The sequence below is a fragment of the Lactuca saligna genome, chromosome 4 (assembly GCF_052625555.1).
Source record: "Lactuca saligna cultivar CGN05327 chromosome 4, ASM5262555v1, whole genome shotgun sequence".
NCBI lineage: Eukaryota > Viridiplantae > Streptophyta > Magnoliopsida > Asterales > Asteraceae > Lactuca > Lactuca saligna.
Window position 1 is genome coordinate 14016605 of NC_136420.1, and position 20071 is coordinate 14036675.

Genomic DNA, 20071 nt, shown 5'->3' on the forward strand with positions numbered 1-20071 from the left:
GAAAAAAAAACACAATATCAAATTAAAATTTTGAACGTAAACTTAATTTATTTTGTGATATTAACCCTCAATAAGCCTAGATATAAAGGTTCTTCTTTCCTTGAAAACTTTTGGCCTTTTGGGCATTCATAGCTAAAAACAATTTATATATCATTAGGAATTTTTAATTGGATCAATAAGAGTTTTAACATATATAATTATATATAGTTAGATAGAAATCTTAATAAACCATCGCGCTTGTTATATTTTTATTTATAATCTAGTATAAATTTTTCTTTAGAGCATTATTTGTGTAAAAACTCTACCCTAAACAAAATATAAAGTTTTGTCTAATTTGTATTTGAATTTTATAATATAAAAAGAGCTCAGCTCATGAGTATAAAATATAAATCGGACCAAAAGCCTGTTTTCGGAAACTCTCGAGGGCCTTTTGGACTGTTGGGTGTTGGGTCTCCTGGTGGTTGCCTTTCTTTTGGGCTTTCGAGATGGTTAAGACTTAAGATATATTTCCATATTGAGAGTGAAACCTCAATAAGTAAAGGTTGTAATTCGACCATCAATGTGACCAAGGTAGATTTCATTATAAACAAAAATAGATAATGTACACACATTATATCTTAAACCTTTATGCACTCATAAATAATTCATAGCTTTTTCAAATTTCATTACAAATAATTAACGTTTCATTTCCATGGGAGCGGGTGCAAACACTGGCATGATACCTACATTGTTTTGCTTCTCCATATTTCCATGCCATCCTGAATATAAATTATTATAAACAAACATTACAAGAATTAGATTCTTTTATAAATCAAATGAGAAGTTATATATATATATATATATATATACTTGTTGATTAGAAGGATTGAGGAAAAGTTATAATTAATTACCAAGAGACATGTCAAATCCACGATGTTTGAGCTCACGATACTCTTGACACATCGCGCATGGCTCACAACAAAAATGGACAAGACAGTCGTTGCATGGTTCCTCTGGTAACAAGTACTGTTGTCTCATTTTAGACCGATACATACACGAATATATCCATTGACATCCTGTCAGTAGGAGAATAACAGTGTAAATGGATCCGTGTACTGCACATGCTGCATGTTTTTACACTAAATTAATTAACAAGAAAAATTACACATCAAATCCACAAGGTAAGTTAATTTTAACTTTCAGCAAATTAATTCTACAAATGTAAATGAAATAGATTATAGACACTTACATGTATTTCCCCTATCTACAATCTCGGCAATTTGTCCGAGAGGAATACAAGGGCACAAACACGTAATGCAACCTGTAGATTTGAAAAGGAGTGTGAAATATTAAAGAAAAAAAAAAAACGAAAAACTAACCTGTTTAATGTGTTTGTTTTACATGTAAAGAAAGATAATAATAATTAATAAATAAATGTAAGTTATATATATAAGCTTACAATTTGTGACATCTGAGCTACAATCACAAAGGCCACTAGACCATTGGCCAGTAGAGACCATGGGTGGAAGTGGAATACCAGGTGGGTATTGTGCCGGCGGTGGTGCCAATGGATGGCCGTGTGGTGGTGGTGGTGGTGGATATTCATGGGAAGTAGAGTGCATGATTGAAAATAATCTATGTTGCTTTATTGTATTGATGGTGACCAAGTATTGTGTACTAATATTTATAGGCACTAAGTTGGTGATGTATGTTGGTAAAGTCAAAGATAAGGTATTCTATCATATATAATTATATATGCATCGTATAATAATAATAATAATAATAATAATAATAATAATAATAAATTATTCTGCTTATAAGGCCAAATTTTGGCATAAATTTTTTTATTTGTTTTGTAATATTTTTGGTGACATTGATCCAACTATTTATAATTCTAATAAAAAACGAGTAGATGATTTTATTGGTATCTTTGATTTTTAACAAATATGAGTTTAAACATGAGTTAATTCTTTAACTTAAAATATTGATTCATGCATATAAAATATATGTTTTGTTGATATGTACTTGCAAGGATACTGTAACTTAGGTAAATGAATTAATATTTTTAAGTGTAAAAATCACCTCTAAAACATAACTCACCATCTAAATGTATATGATATGCTTTATATAGTTGGTATAATCATGTAAAGCATTAAATTGTTATGCAAATCACTACTCATATAATATTTGAAATTTTATATTTATATTTTTATTAAATAGACATTAAAAATATCAAAAGGCGTGAAAGAGGTTCAAATAGTTTTTTAAGCGGGCAATGTCACTTGCTTGGTGTAATGGTTTTTGTTTGGTTGAATATATGATTAAATAATAACAAAAAATAAAGAAAATATATGATGGATCAACGCCATTTAGTGTCAACGACATACAATTTTAACCAAATTTAAGCATGGTTTAAAACTAGAAAATCTAACTGGAATCATAATCAGATCTGAATCGGAACCATTAAAACTACGGATTTAAGGAATGGTGTTATCCGGGTTTGGGGGTAATCCGGGTTCCGAGTCCTTTCGGTTGTAAACCGGGTTTAAGAACTGGAACCGGAACCAATTTTAGGGGTCGGAACTAGTTTCTGTAAAAAGTTTAAAATATGCATATCTCATTTGTTTGAATTCGGATTGGCATACAGTTTTTTTCAACGCATAGTTTAGAGTTCGTTCGTGATTTTATATTATAATTTTATCATTTTTGGTTTCATGTTTATTGACTTACAACCCTTCAAATTTGTGATATCAAAGCTGAAATTTTTTAGTTTTTCAGGTTTTTTATTGTATTCTATGAAAATTTCAACACATGTATATCTAATTCATTTGAAGTTAGATTAGCATATGGTTTTTTCCAATGTGTAGCTAAGAGTTTGTACATGCATTTAGATTATAATTTTATTATTTTTGATTTCATATTTGTTGACTTATAATCCCCCAATTCACATTATCCTCAACCCTTACGGCCGCTTGGGCTGTCCTCCTTCATGACAAGGATGCGAAACCGATCCCATTTTTAAAACCGCACTTTCTTCTGAGTACATGATCGTTTCTCCCCCACTTAGCTTCGACTAAGTGTTCGTGGCACGCGAGAATCGGAGGGTTCCCATTCCTTCCTTCCTTATACGATAGACACGCTAACTACCAACGCCTAACCTTGCTAGTGATCCATCATGGATCACTAGCCCACTCCAAAGATCGTACAATCACTGAAGACTAAATGAACACTTCCTGAAATCCCGCCACTAATGACCCCAAAAGCTTAACCTGATGTCCCTCTCGACCCTTAAGTCCAATTAGCCGATGCTCAGAACAACTCATTTAGTGATAGTCGATAGACTGTTTCTCTTGATGCTTCCCAAAAGTTATCCCTAACACAAAGACTGAACTTCACCGAATTTTGACGATGGTGGATAACCATCTTACTGAACCCTGACCGCAGATTCCTCATGATACTCCTGAACTGATCTCGGTCGTAACCGAGATAACACTGAACCCTTCGAACTAGAAGAAGGAGATTACCTTACGCTAGCTACTAATAATTCTCGGTATGTAATTGGCATATGACATTTTCGCAAATACAATCCAAATACAAGCAAGGAGATAACTCATACATACTATTACTTGATACCGAGGCAAGAACAATCATAATACATATAGAATCGAAAATACCAATTGATACATACCTGCAACATTCCTTGCTATAATCCGGATCTCCCTTGTCTGTCACTGCAAGGCCCTACCCTCTCGCCCATCCGTAATCCTCAAAGTAGTCGGGGCAGACACACTCCCTGCTCCTCCCCTCGTTGTGCAGTCGGACTTCTTGTGGCCCACCTGATTGCAGTGAAAACATAATGGGCTTGCCCCTTGTGGACAGTCCCTGCTGACGTGACCATCCCTGCTACACTTGTAGCAGCCTGAACCCCTGGAACGACAAACTCCCTCATGCAGTTTCCCGCACGTGCCACACTGACTTCGGACCTGCCGACCTACCAATCACTGATCTGAAGTCTTGGGTGTCTTCCCGAGACCCTCCAAAGTATACATCTGATCTGACCTTCTCTTCGTAATGTGCTCCAAATCAATCTCCCTCTCTCGCGCCGTGGCAATCGTAGAATCCAAGGTCGGGTGTGCCGAGTAGTTGACATGCTCCCGAATGTCAGCTCTGAACATGTCATGATAGCGGGTCTTCCGCATCTCCTCATCTCCCGCATACTGAGGCACCAATAAGACCCTCTCCCGAATCTTGGCGGTAATCTCTGCTACTGTCTCTGTAGTCTGCCTCATGTCGAGGAACTCCCTGGCCAGCTGCTGAAGGTCCACATTTGGCACGAAATCTTCCCTAAACCGAGCCGCAAATTCTGACCAAGTCATAGCCTCAATGGCTGAGGCTCCCAGAGAGTCACCAACCAACTCCCACCAACCTCTGGCTCTACCTCTCAAACATCTTGCAATGTACCGGACCTTCCACCCCTCGGTACATAAGCTAATCAACTGAGAAGACTCCATGTCTGCAATCCATCTCCTGGAAACAATGGGGTCTTTCACCCCGTGGAAGTCTGGTGCACCACATCCCCTAAAGTCCTTGAAGGAGAGTATGTGTGTCCCCGTCTGGCCAGATGCCATATCACTCCTGAACGATCTAAGACGGTCCTCCATCAACTCAACTACCCACTCCTTGATCGACCCGAAAAATCACTGGGGTCGCCTCAAGGATGCCTTCCGTGATCTCCGACGCGATAAACTCGCACAGACTCCCATCAACTGATTCGGATCCCGAACCTGATCCTGATCCTTCTGCTTCGTGTTGTGTAATCGTCACCATTCTGAAAGGTAACACATAATCGCCAGGGTCATACGTAACCTCAGAATGTATCACATACTACCAGTTCCCTGGCTCTATCTCGGCCCTCCTTGGCTTGAGTACGGATCCTCTTCTTTCAGTAGTATGGGCCCATACTACCTTCCATATCTATCCGTACTTTTCTCAAGGATTACTTTGACTTAACCAAGCCCCTTCTACTGCCACTACTCTCTACTACTCTCATCCTAGGCTTTCCTAGGCTCCTGAACCCACCCAGTCCGCAACTGCTGAAAGACTCTTCATGATGCCAATTAACCACTACATGAATACCATTACATGTGGCAAGGCCCGTATAATCCTTCGAGTAAAGGACTCATCCCTAAAACGATTAGACTCAAAACGAGAGCTATGCAGTAGGGTCAAATCCAACATTATGATATTATTCAACCCTAGTCACATGTGACTTAACATATTTATCTAGTAGTTAACTCCCATCACTCGATGTCCCAAAAAGCACAAAGCAAGCAACATTCAAACAAACAAAAATATCTAACCAAACAAGCCACTCAATCCTCTGACCAGGAAACTATACAAGCATGTAATTCAAAGGCTCATACAATCAGGTATAACCCTAACAGGCCATCCTACTACTGGCTGATCAGTTCTAGCATGTAGATCTATAAGCTCATATAAGCATACAAAGGCATCTCTCCTAGATCCTTAGCTCTAATCTAGCATGTGAGTGACATAATCATATCATATCATATAACAACCATGTATTGGTATTTTGGGAACCACTTACTTGAGCTCGGCCGGTTGCATGCATCACACCCCTTTCTTTTCAAGTCCTTTTGTCTTTTCAAATTCCTTACAAAAATTCTTTGATAAAAGTGATTTTTCTTTTGAAAATTTTCATACCAAGTCCTTAGTTTGAGTTCAGACACACCCGAGAGCGCGCCTGAATCCCTCAAACCAAGGCTCTGACACCAACTTGTAACATCCCAAAATTTAAAGCCAAAAATTTCATTTTTAATATAAGAAGACCTTTATTAACTTTGTTCCAAACATTGAAAAGATTTTTTTGAGAACAAATATCAGAGTCTAATCCCAAAGATCACGTTATGCGGAATAACATGGGTAAATGCGCTACAATCGTCCCGGGTTCCTTTTTCTTGAAAACGGAAGATACCTGAAACCAAAACTGTAAACCGTAAGCACGAAGCTTAGTGAGTTCCCCAGATACCACATACCATACATATCAACTGATCCATACATATCAAACATATCCATAATCAAGTAGGGTGCTATGTGCTAAACATAGTCTTACCGTTATGCCACGGGCCGTATGTGATCTTTCTTGCCAAGCCTCGAGCCATCCCCTTGGTCTTACAGACAAGATCCAAGAGCCACCTCCTGGTCTTCCATGTAAGCATCACAAAGACAACTAGCATACATACTACTGTACTTAGCTAATCAGCATATAGCGTGCCAAGAACCACATCCTGGTCTTTCATACATAATAACATATAGTGGGCCAGGAGCCACCTCCTGGTCTTTCATACATATTGCTAGGGCTGACCCCTGGGTCTCCCTATCATACATAATAACATACTGTGTGCCAGGAGCCGCCTCCTGGTCTTTCATGCATAATGCCTAGGGTTAACCCCCGGGTCTCCCTATCATACATAAACTAAATGGGTCGGCATTGGTGCCTTAGACCGATATAAAAAGAGAGGAGACTCACCTAACAAACTGACTATAGAACCCTGCAAATAACCTCTCGCTGCTAGCTGACGGATTCCCGAACTGCTGGTCTCACGACTCCCCACGCTACCATTACTTAACATGACAATTAATCTGAATCAATAATCCTCCTGAGGGTAAAATGACCATTTTACCCCTAGCTAATTTGGTTCATAATTAAGGCCCAAGGCCAACATACAAAAGACCCAAACCACAAAATCCATAGAAGCCCATTAGTGGCCCAATTTCCAATTAGGCACAATTCCTTCTCATGGGCCTTAGCCAAAGGCTCAATAATTCTTCTTTGGTCCAAAAGTTCAATTCCAGATGGCTCACTTAGGCCCAAAGTAGTCAAGTCCAAAGAATGGCCCAAACCAAGGCCCATTAGTGTGAAACCCACTCTAACTGAGTACGCGGGGCGTACTCAGCTGTACACAGGGAGTACTGGGCTTGTGAGTCGTACGCTGCGCATACTAGCTTGTACGCCCAACGTACTCCCCTACTATCCTCTTTAATCTATTAAGCACTTAATGCTTCAAGTTAATGGTCCAAATCCCCAGATCTGATTCCCATGGATGACTTAAAACATAAAGTTGACAACTTTTCTTAGATAATGACTTAATAGGACTCTAGAGCTCAAAAGAGCTTAATGAAAGGTCTTAACATTGCATGAGTCCATTTTAACCACAAAGGTTGCATTTTTATGGCCCTAAGTGCTTCTAAGGGCTCATAAGGACGGCTCTTTTGCTCTGAAACTAACAAGATACAAGAAACCCCAATAATGGAGTCAAATAACCCATAAAACACCCCAACATTTTAACTAAGCATGCCATGGTCAAGTTTGAAGGTTGATACCTCAAATGAGTCAGAAATGGTGCTAATCTCCTGGATCTACAAGCTCCCTTTGAATCCTTGCCCCTTCTTCAAACTTCTCCCTCTTCCAAAACACCAAAGCAACACCAAAATGATCTAAAAAGGGGTTACTAACTCAGAAAAACACACCAATATGGGCTAGTGTTTCGAAAAGGGCTTAAGGTATAGTGGAGGTTGAAAGGATGAAAAGCCTTGGGTCTTAAGTTTCTTAAATAGTGCATAATTAGGGTTTGAAGGTCATGGGCACTACGTTGGGCGTAATTCCAATATGTTGGGCATACTGCCCCGAGCCTCCCATGTCGAATTTCCATTTCTATGTTGGACGTACCCCATCTTACGATGGGCGTACTCACGCTTTTACCACCTTGCATGCAAGGGATGAAATGCAAGTTTTTCCATCAATTGACCAATTCTGTCAACAATTTTAAAGTACTATAACTTCTTGATTATATGTTCGTTTCTGATGAACTTTATATCCACAAAAAGGTAGCGAGACGCCCTACACTCATAGCTACACGCCCAAGCCTTAAAATCTTCCGGATAAAACCCGAGACCCATGAAAGGCCATATCGCCCCTCCCATTGGCCTCCGAGACCACAACCGAGCACTTTCTAAATCGGGTGTTACAGTTCTATTTCACCTCCGAGTCTATTTTAACTCATATGTTAGCACAAGGTTGTACTAAGTTTATGTCACCACCTAGTCTATTTCACCCCCGATATATATATATATATATATATATATATATATATATATATATATATATATATATAACATGCATACAACACATGCAAGAGTCACATAGAAAGCTAGCATACAAATAGCAGTAATCCATGGGCCGACATTGGTGCCTTCGACCCGCGAAACACCGAGATGAGACTCACATGAATCACGATGTCGACTAAACGTCATGTAACATCGTACCGATCACAGCCAATAGCTCTCTCTGCCAAAAGATGGGTGAAAAGCACCTCTTACAATCCACACAAGGAAAATCCTAAGTCAACCTTCTAAAAATAAAGATTGTCCAAAAAGTCAACCCATGCCAAAACTCAATGGTCAAAGTCACCAGTCAACTGCCATGTCGTGGCCACGTATGGCTACGCCGTAGACCTCCAGCAATAGTCCATCACGATATTCCTTATCGCCACGTCGTGGCGACCTGGTGTCACGTCGTGGGCATTGAGTCTTTAGCAGCTTAATGGATTAAGCTTCCTCCCTCGATCCTAAGGGCTCCAAAGTTCGGATCCAGTCCATACTATTGTCTAAATGGATAAAGTTTCCAACTTTATCCATTAAGACACCCAAAGAGATCAACATGTTAAACCTTATGTCCAAATAAAGCCAAAATCCATGATGTCTTAATAATTAAGGCTTTAATCTAAAAAATTCATTAACCCAACCACTGCAGAAGGGTTTATAATACCAAATCTATAATAAATGTGGAAGCTTTATATACATGTATGTAAAATACATGTCTAAGATCCATTTCAGGTTAAATTTGAGCTCTAAAGACCAAAACTTAATCAAATGCCAAGAAATTCTACCAAAGGCTAGATCCACAACATATGATGCTCTTAGGAATCAGGAGAGTCATAAAGTTGCTAACTTTATGAGTTCCTTCCCTGCAAACTTGCTCAAACATGAGGAACACGGAATAATATTGAAGATCCTACCACCAAAATTCATTAAGCAAGGAACTTGGACCTTTACAAAGGTCCGAAGAAAATGATAGATGTTGATGATGTTAGTTCCTTGCAAAATCCAACAATATAGCACCTTCTTCTGATGGGTTTTACACAAAATAACATCTTGTGTGCTCATGCAAACCTTAATAATTGGATCTAGGCTTCTCTATTGTACATGCTATTCATCCAAGACTTGCAAACCCTAGATCTAGTGTATATAATTCGAGATTGACATAACAAAACATATTTAGATGATTACCTTTTCTTCAAAGCTTAAATCTTCTTGTCCTTGGAGCTTAGAGTCACAAATGTCACTTCTCTAATGGCTTACAAACACCACAAGCAAAAGGATGATCTTGGAGAGAGGTTAGAGGCTATTGAAATCGGCTCTAGTACTCTTAGAAGTAGGGGTAGCTGATTTCTGAAGCCTAAGGGGTTTATATATACTTGTGATGCTAGGATTTCTGTCAAAACCCTAATTGGATAGCTTAGGCTTTAAGCAGTCTACAGAAGCTTCCAGAATAAAGGCCTTGGACGAAATTTAGATGGGCTCCCACTCAAATTTCGTCCATCCCTTAATTCTAAAGGATTCTCAGCCTAAATCAACTATCACACAATTGACAGTTCCAGTCCCCTTTATTTAAGTAATCTCCTTTAGCCACAAAATTAATTCTTAATTATTTCATGTCTAATATTAATTAAACTATATGATTTCTATTTTAATATATATTATTCATATAACGTATTAATAATTCATAATACCCTCTTTATTCATAAATCATCCTATCATGTTGCTTTGGTAAAGGAAACCTAAAAGGACCATGCACAACTGGGTCAAATACTTACCAAATATCATTACGGGCGTAGACACTAATCCAACAGTCTCCCACTTGGATAATTCTAGTAACTATAAATGCAAATACACTCCGATTAGCAATCGTAGCTCTCATAGACGCTGTCGAACTCTAATCTCATCAATAACATGTCCTTCAGATAAGGGATCGTATAATCCTCTGTTCTAGATATCGTGCGGACAATTACATGGAACAAAGTCATACTTATTGTCCAGCAGTTTGTTTCTCGATCTCAGATTCCTTTGACATAGAACTTAATTGAACACATCAATTCAGTCCTGACTGGGCCCGACACATAAGTCAAAACCAAATCATCGAGAGGCCTTGATATTGCTTTTATCCTCTTAGAATAAAAGGAACATATAAACTTCGACTTATATGCATTTACCAATCACTAAGCAAATCATACACAACAATGCATTTTATAACATTAAGTTACTAATGCGTTTACACATTATCAATGCACAACTAACTAGCAAATAATAAACCATATATCTAGGTTTTAAGACGATATAATATTCTCATCTTACGATCACTCGTGATTAATTCCATGAAGTGATTCCAGCAAGCGTGAGTTTATTCCAATTCTCAAATCTTGTTCATAAGCACTCATGAACGTTGTAGCAAACTTTTTCTATGCCTAATACACTTTAGACAATCTACACAGCAATTCATGCCTACTTCCAACATATGAACGACTGTAGACCATTCGAATAAATTCAATTATTCAGGAAGTTAAAACATGCAAAATGAAACAATAGTTAAACAATTAACATAAGACACTATATTTACTAATAAACAATACTCATTTATTTAATCATCAAATGTTAATTACAATTTATCTATTACACATTTCTAAACTATCTAATCTAAACTATATCGTCCTTCATCCCAATGCTCCTAGCGTGCTGCAAGTGCTTAACCCTACTCAGTCCCTTCGTAAGAGGATCTGTTGGGTAATCCTCCGATGATACCCTCTTCACTACAAGGAGTCCTTCTTCTACCCGATGTCGAATAAAGTGATATTTTTTGTCAATGTGTCGAGATCTACCATGATCCCTTGGTTCCTTAGTCAAGGCAACCGCTCCTTCATTATCACAGAAAATTTCCATAGGCTCCTGTATGGCTGGCACAACTCCAAGGTCTCCAATGAAATTCTTCAACCATATTGCCTCCTTTGATGCTTCGCTCGCTGCAATGTACTATGATTCGCACGTTGAATTAGCTACGGTCTCTTGCTTGGAACTTTTCCAAGTCATTGCTTCTCCATTAAGGGTAAAGACCCATCCTGATTACGAATGGTAGTTCTCCCTGTTGTTCTGAAAATTGGCGTTACTATACCCTCGCACCTTTAAGTCATCACTCCCACCAAGGACTAGGACCCATTCCTTGGCCCTCCGAAGGTACTTAAGAATATTCTTGACTGCGATCCAATGTGCTTTGCCAGGGTTCCCTCGATATTTGTTGACCATGCTCAAAGCGAAGACCACATCAGGGAGAGTACAAGCCATAGCATACATGATCGAGCCAACTGCGGAAACGTAAGGTACTCGGCGCATCTCTGCTATCTCGACTTCGGTACTCGGACTTTGAGTCTTACTCAACTTGGCATTACTTTGGATTGGTAACTCCCATTTCTTGGAATTATCCATACTAAAACGCTTTAGTACATTGTCCAAGTAAGTATTCTGACTAAGTCATATTAGCATTTTACTCCTGTTTCTCACTATCCTTATTCCTAAAATATAGGCAGCCTCTCCGAGGTCCTTCATAGTGAAGCACTTCCCAAGCCAAGACTTTACTTCCTGCAGCATCAAGATGTTGTTTCCTATGAGTAGTATGTCATCGACATACAATATGAGGAAGCTTACTATCCTCCCACTGGCTTTGACATATACACATGATTCATCTTTGCTTCGCAGAAAACCAAACTCTTTGACTTTCTCATCGAAACAAGGATTCCATCTGCGAGACACTTTCTTAAGTCCACAAATGGACTTATCAAGCTTACACACTCTATTGGGATGCCTCGCACTAACAAAACCCTCTCGTTGAGCCATGTAAACATCCTCAGCCAACTTCCCATTAAGGAAAGCGGTTTTGACATCAATTTTATAGATTTCATAATCATGAAATGCAGCAATGGCCAACATCACCCTAATAGACTTTATCTTCGGAACTGGTGAGAAGGTCTCATCATAGTCAACTCCGAGAGTTTGAGTAAAGTCCTTCGCAACCAATCGTGCCTTATAAGTGTGCACATTCCCATCTATGTCGGTCTTCTTCTTAAAGATCCATTTGCACTCGCCCGTCTTACGAACAGGTACATGATCAACCAAATTCCAAACTTGGTTGTCATACATTGACTAAATCTAGCTGTCCATCGCCTCTTTCCACTTTGCAGACTCCGGGCCTCCCATGGCTTCCTTATAGCTGTTAGGTTCGTCCAAATTTATTAGTGTACTATCACTAATATACGTATCAGCCTCACTTGTTATATGAAAACCATACAACACGGGTGAAACACTAACTCAACTGGAATGTCTAAGAGGTAATGACTCGTCAATCGGTTCAACCGGAGTTTCCTCCTCGGGTTGAGCGCCAACGTTAGTGGTTTCTTCATTGCTCGAATCTTGAATCTCTTCAAGATCAATTTGCCTCCCACTGTCCCCTTAGCTTATGAGTACTCGTTCTCAGAAAACCCCTCTCCTCGCGACGAAGACAACATTGTCACTCGGTCTATAGAAGAGATATCCAAAGGACTTTTGCGGGTAGCCGATGAAAATACACCGCTCACTTCGAGGCTTGAGCTTGTCATGAGTCTCTCGTCTTACAAAAGCCTCGCAACCCCAAACCTTGATATGTGCTAACGATGGAGCCTTCCTTGTCCACATCTCGTAAGGTGTTTTGGCAACCTTCTTCATAGGGACTAAGTTAAGAATATGGGCGGCAATATCTAAGGAATACCCCCAGAGTGAGATAGGTAATAAAGCACAACTCATCATGGAACGAACCATGTATAGCAAGGTTCGATTACACCTCTCAGCAACACCATTCAACTGCGGTGTCCTAGGTGGCGTCAATTGCGAAAAAATTCCGCATTCCTTGCGGTAGTCGTGGAATTCAAGACTTAGGTACTCTCCTCCTTGATCGGATTGAAGCATATTGACTTTCCTGTCCAATTGATTCTCCACTTCTTGTTTAAATTCTTTGAAATTTCCAAAGGTATCTGACTTGTGCTTAATTAAGTAGATATACTCATATCTACTATAATCATCGGTGAAAGTAGCATAGAAGCGATTTGCATCCTTTGTGGTGGATCTAAAGGGCCCACACACATCGGTGTGTATGAGATCCAATAAACCCTCACCCCTTTCATAATTACTAGTGAAGGGTGATTTGGTCATCTTTCCAAGTAAACAAGACTCGCACACGTAATCGTCTATAAGGTCGAATGACTCCAACACTCCATCCTTTTGGAGTTGGGCTATACGTTTCTTGTTGACATGTTAAAGATGACAATGCCACAAGCATGATTTATCTATAGTATTGGAAGAATCAACAAACAACACATCATTTCCTAAGTTATCTACAACCATCACATTCTCATATATTCCATTACAAGGCAATGCTTTAAAATATAAAACACTATTAAGATAAGCATAAATAGAACCCTTTTCATTATCAAACGAATATCTAAATCCTTGTCTATATAAACCATGAAATGAAATGATGTTTCTTGCCATATCTGGCGAATAGAAACAATTATTTAAATCTAAACCGAATCCATTACTAAGCATTATGGAATGAACTCCAATCTTGGTGACATGAGACGATCTTCTGTTTCCCATGATTAGGTTTATCCTTCCATGCTCCACATCCCTATTTCTTCTTAGTCCCTGCAAATAAGAACATATGTGAGAAACACATCCTGTATCAAGAACCTAAGAAATAGCATGCGATGAATCTTTAGATTTAATAGTGTAAATACTTGCGAAGGACGGCTTGATCTTCCCATCCTTGATAGCTTGCAGATATTCTAAGCAACTTTTTTTCCAATGCCCTAACTTGTGGCAGTGATGGCACTTTGCCTCTTTTAGGTTAGAGTTTGGTTTAACAAAACCAGCCTTGGTTCCACTAGAAGAGGTACCATCTTGGGACTTTCCCTTGTGGTTGCTCTTTGAGGGAGCCTTCCACTTCTTACCCTTCCCTTGCCCTATTGACAAGACAGGTGCAGCAGAGGGAGTTGGAGTTGATGCAATAGACTTATCGTTGAGATTGCTCTCAGTAGCCCTTAACAAACCTTGAAACTTGCTCAAGGTGACCTCTTCCTTATTCATGTGGTAGGTCATACGGAACTGGTTGTAGCAGGGAGGCAAGGGGTGAAGGATGATGTTGATTGCCAGCTCTTCATCGAAGTTAACATTTAACTTTAGCAGCCGATCAACATATCTCTGCATCTTTTGCAGATGAGCAGTAAGGGACTCTCCATTACCTATTTTGGCAGTGATCATCGAAGTGATGATCTCATACCATTCTTGTCTAACGCTTTGGTGGTACAGGTCCGACGAGTATTAATGCATTTCATAGGGATACATGTCCTCATAGGACTTTTGGAGTTATGTAGTCATGGTCGCTAGCTTGATGAAATGGACTTTCGTGGCATCACGCTCGTGGGCCTCAAAGGCAGCGATCTCTGCAGTAGTGGCAGTGTTTAGATTGATCTCCTTTAGCTTTTCATCTAGGACATACTCTTTGTCTTCATAACGAGTAACCATTGAGATGTTGCTAATCCAATCATTAAAATTGGACCCGTCAAAGATCACTCTCCCACACAAGTTCATGAGAGAGAATGAGCCAAAGGAGTTCGACCCAGAAGCATTGTTATTGATGTTCGACATTTGAAATAGAAAAGAACAAAGTTTGATTAGAAATGAATCCCCAATTAAACACCCAAATGAGAATTTAGGGCTAGGATCCAACATCATTATTTACAAATTAGAAAAGGGATGCCGTAATCTAACATGCAAATAATTTGAAGGTAAATGAATGACGATTCACTAATTCTCCACCATGAAAAAAGAAAAAGAGATTAAGTTTTAAATATATTGAAAACTACTAGATCGTTTGAGATTCACTGAATTTTTCAATGGCATGTTTAAATCTCAATATGCCCCTCTTAGTTTGTGACTAGGATGCCGAGGATCACAAAGCGGGTGGGAATAACCATGAAAATGTACATGGTGCCATTATTGTTAAAGTCACATATTCGATGTGTCGGTTATCCACAAATGCTCCATCAAACTATGAAGAACAATGAGTCACCCTTTGCCACCTTTGCTTAGAGCCCAATTAGTGTGACGGTTAACCACACACGCTCCACTAACGTCTTAGCAATGGTACAAAGTGTAATTTCATAGAATTGCATCAATTTCATTTTTTCCTAAAGTAACTAAGATTGAGAATTTTTGAAAAACATTTAGTTACTTTTATAATTCATTATACTTATTAATGAGGAAAGGGTTGTCCTATCCTACCCGTTCGGCTAACGACCCTTCACCAATCAAGGAAGCGGTGGGTGGGAGTGGACACCCATTAAATGACCATTTTATAGGTCATAACCTTATACCCCCGTATAGATTGGCTTCGTGAATGAGGCCTACTAACGGTAAGGCTAGCATTTTAAGTTATATATATATATATATATATATATATATATATATATATATATATATATATATATATATATATAAATCTTATAATATTATAATAGTATAGGGTGAATTTTAAACTTGGAAAATTCTATGAAATTTAAATAATTCAAATTGAACTTTTAAGAAAAAATTTAAATTTCAAAACTTGAGGACAAGTTTTGAACTTTTCAAAACACATAGGATCAAATAGCAAATAATATAAAATTAAAAATTTAATTTAATGATTATCTAAATTTGACCTCATTTAGTTAATTTACAAGATAATTCAACAATTAATTGAAATAATCAAATATTATCAAATAAGGAATTTATTATTCAAATAATTGGTAATTATCTTTAGTTTTGGTAAGGATGATCATAAACTAACAATAAAATTCGGATTTTATTAGATAAAAACGATTTAGGCAATTATCTTTAAGCAAAACAGCAAGAAATCCCAAAAATTCCTCTGCCAGATGCTCCGACTCGCCGAGTCCCCTTTTGCACTCGTCGAGTTCATCCTACTCGTCGAGCCCGTATTGGGACTCATCGAGTCTGCCAGGTAGACGACCCAAAAAAATGATTCTCAATCAAGAATGAAACACAAAGCATCAAATACAATAGAAGCCAATCAAGGCTTTGATACCACTGATGGGTTTTACACAAAATAACATCCTATGTGCTCATGCGAACCCTAATGCTTGGATCTAGGATTATCTATTGTACATGGTATTCATCCAAGACTTTTAAATCCTAGATCTAGTGTATATAATTCGAAATTGACATAACAAAACAAATCTAGACGATTAACTCTTCTTCAAAGCTTGAATCTTCTTGTCCTTGGAGCTTAGAGTCATAAATGTCACTCATCTAATGGCTTACAAACACCACAAGCAAGAGGATGACTTGAAGAGAAGTTGGAGGCTATTGAAATCGGCTCTAGTACTCTTAGAAGTAGGGGTAGACGATTTATGAAGCCTAAGGGGTCTATATATATACTTGTGCTGCTAGAGTTTCAGTCAAAACCCTAATTGGATAGCTTAGGCCTTAAGCAGTCTACAGAACCTTCCAGAATAAACGCCTTGGACGAAATTTAGATGGGCTCCCACTCAAATTTCGTCCATCCCTTAATTCTAAAGGATTCTCAACCCAAATTAACTATCACACAATTGACAGTTCCAGTCCCATTTTTTTAATTAATATCTTTTAGCCACATAATTAATTCTTAATTAATTATTGTCTAATATTAATTAAACTATATGATTTCTCTTTTAATATATATTATTCATATAACATATTAATAAATCATAATAACCTCTTTATTCATAAATCATCTTATCATGTTGCTTTGGTGAAGGCAACCTAAAAGGACCATGCACAACCAGGTCAAATACTTACCAAATATAGTTACGGGCTTAGACACTAATCCAACATCCTTCTTCTCTTCTTCACCAAGCTAACAAAGCTCGAAAAAGCTTGAGAATCAAAAAAATGATGGAGGTTAGGGTTTTTCTAGGGTGAAAGAGGGCTTGGAGGGTGATAATGAACCCTAAAATGGGTTTAGAGAGGTTTAAATATGAAGCGGATCCTAAAAGAATGTGAAACGTCCCAAAAATACGAACCAAAATTTTCATTTTTAATTTAATAAAAAGTATTTCAAAACATTATCCATACAACCCAAATGAAAATAAGTGTATCAAACATCAGATCAATCAGATTAATATCTCAAAAGCGGAAAGCATGTGGTGTGTGCGATGCAGTCATCCCGAGCTCTTCCCCTTGGAACCGAAAGTGCCTGAAACATAAATTAAAAACCATAAGCACAAAATTAGTGTGTTCCCCAAGATACTGCATACCAAACATAAAACACATAAGTGGCCCTGTCTAAACAGTATAATGGGCCTCGCCCTAACTCGCATAAGGGCCCCCTCCCAATGAGTATAACGAGCCCCGCCCAATGAATGTAATGAGCCCGTCCTAACTTGCATAATCGGCACCGCCCACATATAATTCATACTACATAACGAGTAATAACGTACAAGATAATCATTAAGCCCCACGCGGTAAGCATACAAGCGCATATGCATATTAGTGTCACACAAACAATGAGTATTCTAACATATCAGATCATGGGTTGGCATTGGTGTCTTCGACCCGCTATACATGGTAAGGAAACTCACCTCTAAATCTGAGTTATAGCTGAATAGGTCCCAGCTCCGAATATCACCTCTACCCAACACCTAAACAATATCCAATCCTTAGATACAACTCAAAATACCTTAGCACACCCCCCCCCCCCCTCTTAGGTCAAACTTGGTCAAAGATAGAAGTCAAGGTCAAGGTCAACAGTCCATGTGGAACCAACACACCATGTTGACTTGCAAACACATCGTGTTCCGCTATCATCCAAATAGTCGGGGAAATCCCGTCCAACACACCATGTTGACTTACAAACACGTCATGTTTTCCTGAGTTCCAACATCTTAACACATTAAGTTGCATTCTTCGACTCCAAGAGCTCCAAAGTTCATTGGTGGGATGTCAAGTCCACCAAGCAAATTACACTTTTTTTTGCAAATAAAATGTAATATAATGGTAAAAAGGGGTATCAATCCTCAAGAAAATGGTTGTATTTAAACACCAATGAAATCTAATAGAACTAGTGTAAAAAAACTAACTACCATTAAACTAAACGAGGGGGGGTGTTGTGATTGCTTGAAAACTAAAAGACTTGAATAACTAAAAAGCTTGAAATTAAGCAAGATGGTGAGATGCTCAAATATTGGGGAGAATTGGTTAACCAAGGCAATTCAACACAATGAACATTTGTGTGTTTATTAGTAGGATTTAATATGAAGCTTATCATTCATAACAACCTGGTTATAGCAATCATGAAGCATGATATGCCAACATTCCTCATATGTAGTATGGAGGTTGGGGAAGCCCACAACACACCTTATTAATCAAAATGAAGGATTCAATTGAAGCAATTGAACCTAAGAAAGTTGATTAGCCTTAAGAATGAAGGAATCCCCAATTCCTAGAGGATGTTAATGCTTACACGTCCATAAAGGAGTCATGATTCATAAGCTAGAGATGATTTCTACCATCATAAAGCCCTTGTTCTAAGTAAATTCAAAGATTCAATGCTAAACCAAAGAAATAAACCAACAATTTCTCATTCAAGTACCAAGCTCATGATCAAATTATTAAACACGCATAAGATATATGAACTAGAATCATAAACATAAGATAAATGACAATCAAGCATCAATCCTTCAAAACCCGCAAATATCCAAGGGTTTTAGCCAAAGTTAACCCAAATAAAGAAACTAGCCACTCATGGCAACAAGATAACAGTCACAAATGTGTTTTTGCATCAAGAAACTAACAATTACTTAGAAAGATGAGAAAAATGTGTACCAAGCTCCAAAAAATCGCCTCCAATGCTCTCTAATGGTGGAAAATCGAAGTATGTGCTCCTAGAACTAATCCCCAAAGTAAATGGTGAGCAAAATGACCAAAATTCCTAAAAGTGTGCAGTTGCACAGGTACCTTGCAAGTGTTGCTGGAGTGCTATTGGCTTAATTTTCTCCACTACACGACTCCACTACTCAAGATTCCCTTGATACCCTCCATGCCTCAAATGATTCAAATTTGGTCTATCATCTTCAAGCTTTAAAAATATGGATAGTCCAAGCCCAAAATAAGAATCCAAGACCCATCCTCATAAGCCCACTTCATCTAAGTCTTCAACTTTGTACGCCTAACGCTCCTTTGATGAATCCGCAAACCCTAATGACGCATTGAAAGACCATATAGCTGGTATCCATGCTAATCCAGAACCACAACGAGCTCCAAATCACTACAAAATAACTCATGAAAAATAGAAAGGATCGGGCACGATCCATTATAAAGAAAATAAAGAATATACAACGCAATACTAATACAAAGAGCGAAAAATACTAAAATAAACTATAAAAAGGATGGAAATAAAATAAACTATCACTCAGATCTAGACTAAAATGAGATTTAGAAGGGTAAAGTTTCCAACTTTACCCATATGGACTACCAAAAAAGGTCAAAAAGCCAACCATAAGGCTTGATATAGCAAGGGCTTAACCAACAAGCATTTAATCCTTGAAGACATAGCCCTAAAACATAGATCTAACTTCCTTGAGCTGGAAAACCACGTAAAGTTGCCAACTTTACATTCATAGATGCTTAAATGAAGCTCTTAAGCTTAAAAGGGACTTAATAAGTGACTTAATGCATACATGAAACCAATTATCTCATAAAGCTTGCACCTTTATGCTCAAGGAGCCCAAAACAAACTCAGATCTGGAATAACAAGCCCTTAAAAGGACTTTACTCTCTCAACAATCCAAAAAGGGACTAAAAGCATAACAAAGCACAATATGAGGAAATCTAAACA

At 38.2% G+C, this 20071-nt stretch overlaps 1 protein-coding gene across 1 annotated transcript; it reads right to left on the reverse strand.

Moving 5' to 3' along the window:
* Positions 1-562: 562 nt before the first annotated feature.
* Positions 563-1631, reverse strand: LOC145041273 (protein PLANT CADMIUM RESISTANCE 3-like). The gene is made up of 4 exons (XM_078989285.1): positions 1439-1631; positions 1229-1300; positions 891-1103; positions 563-758 (listed from the first exon to the last, which is right to left on the reverse strand). Exons 1-4 carry the CDS (start codon positions 1599-1601, stop codon positions 676-678), a joined length of 531 nt encoding a protein of 176 aa, XP_078845411.1. The 5' UTR covers positions 1602-1631; the 3' UTR covers positions 563-675.
* Between the last annotated feature and the right edge of the window lie 18440 nt (positions 1632-20071).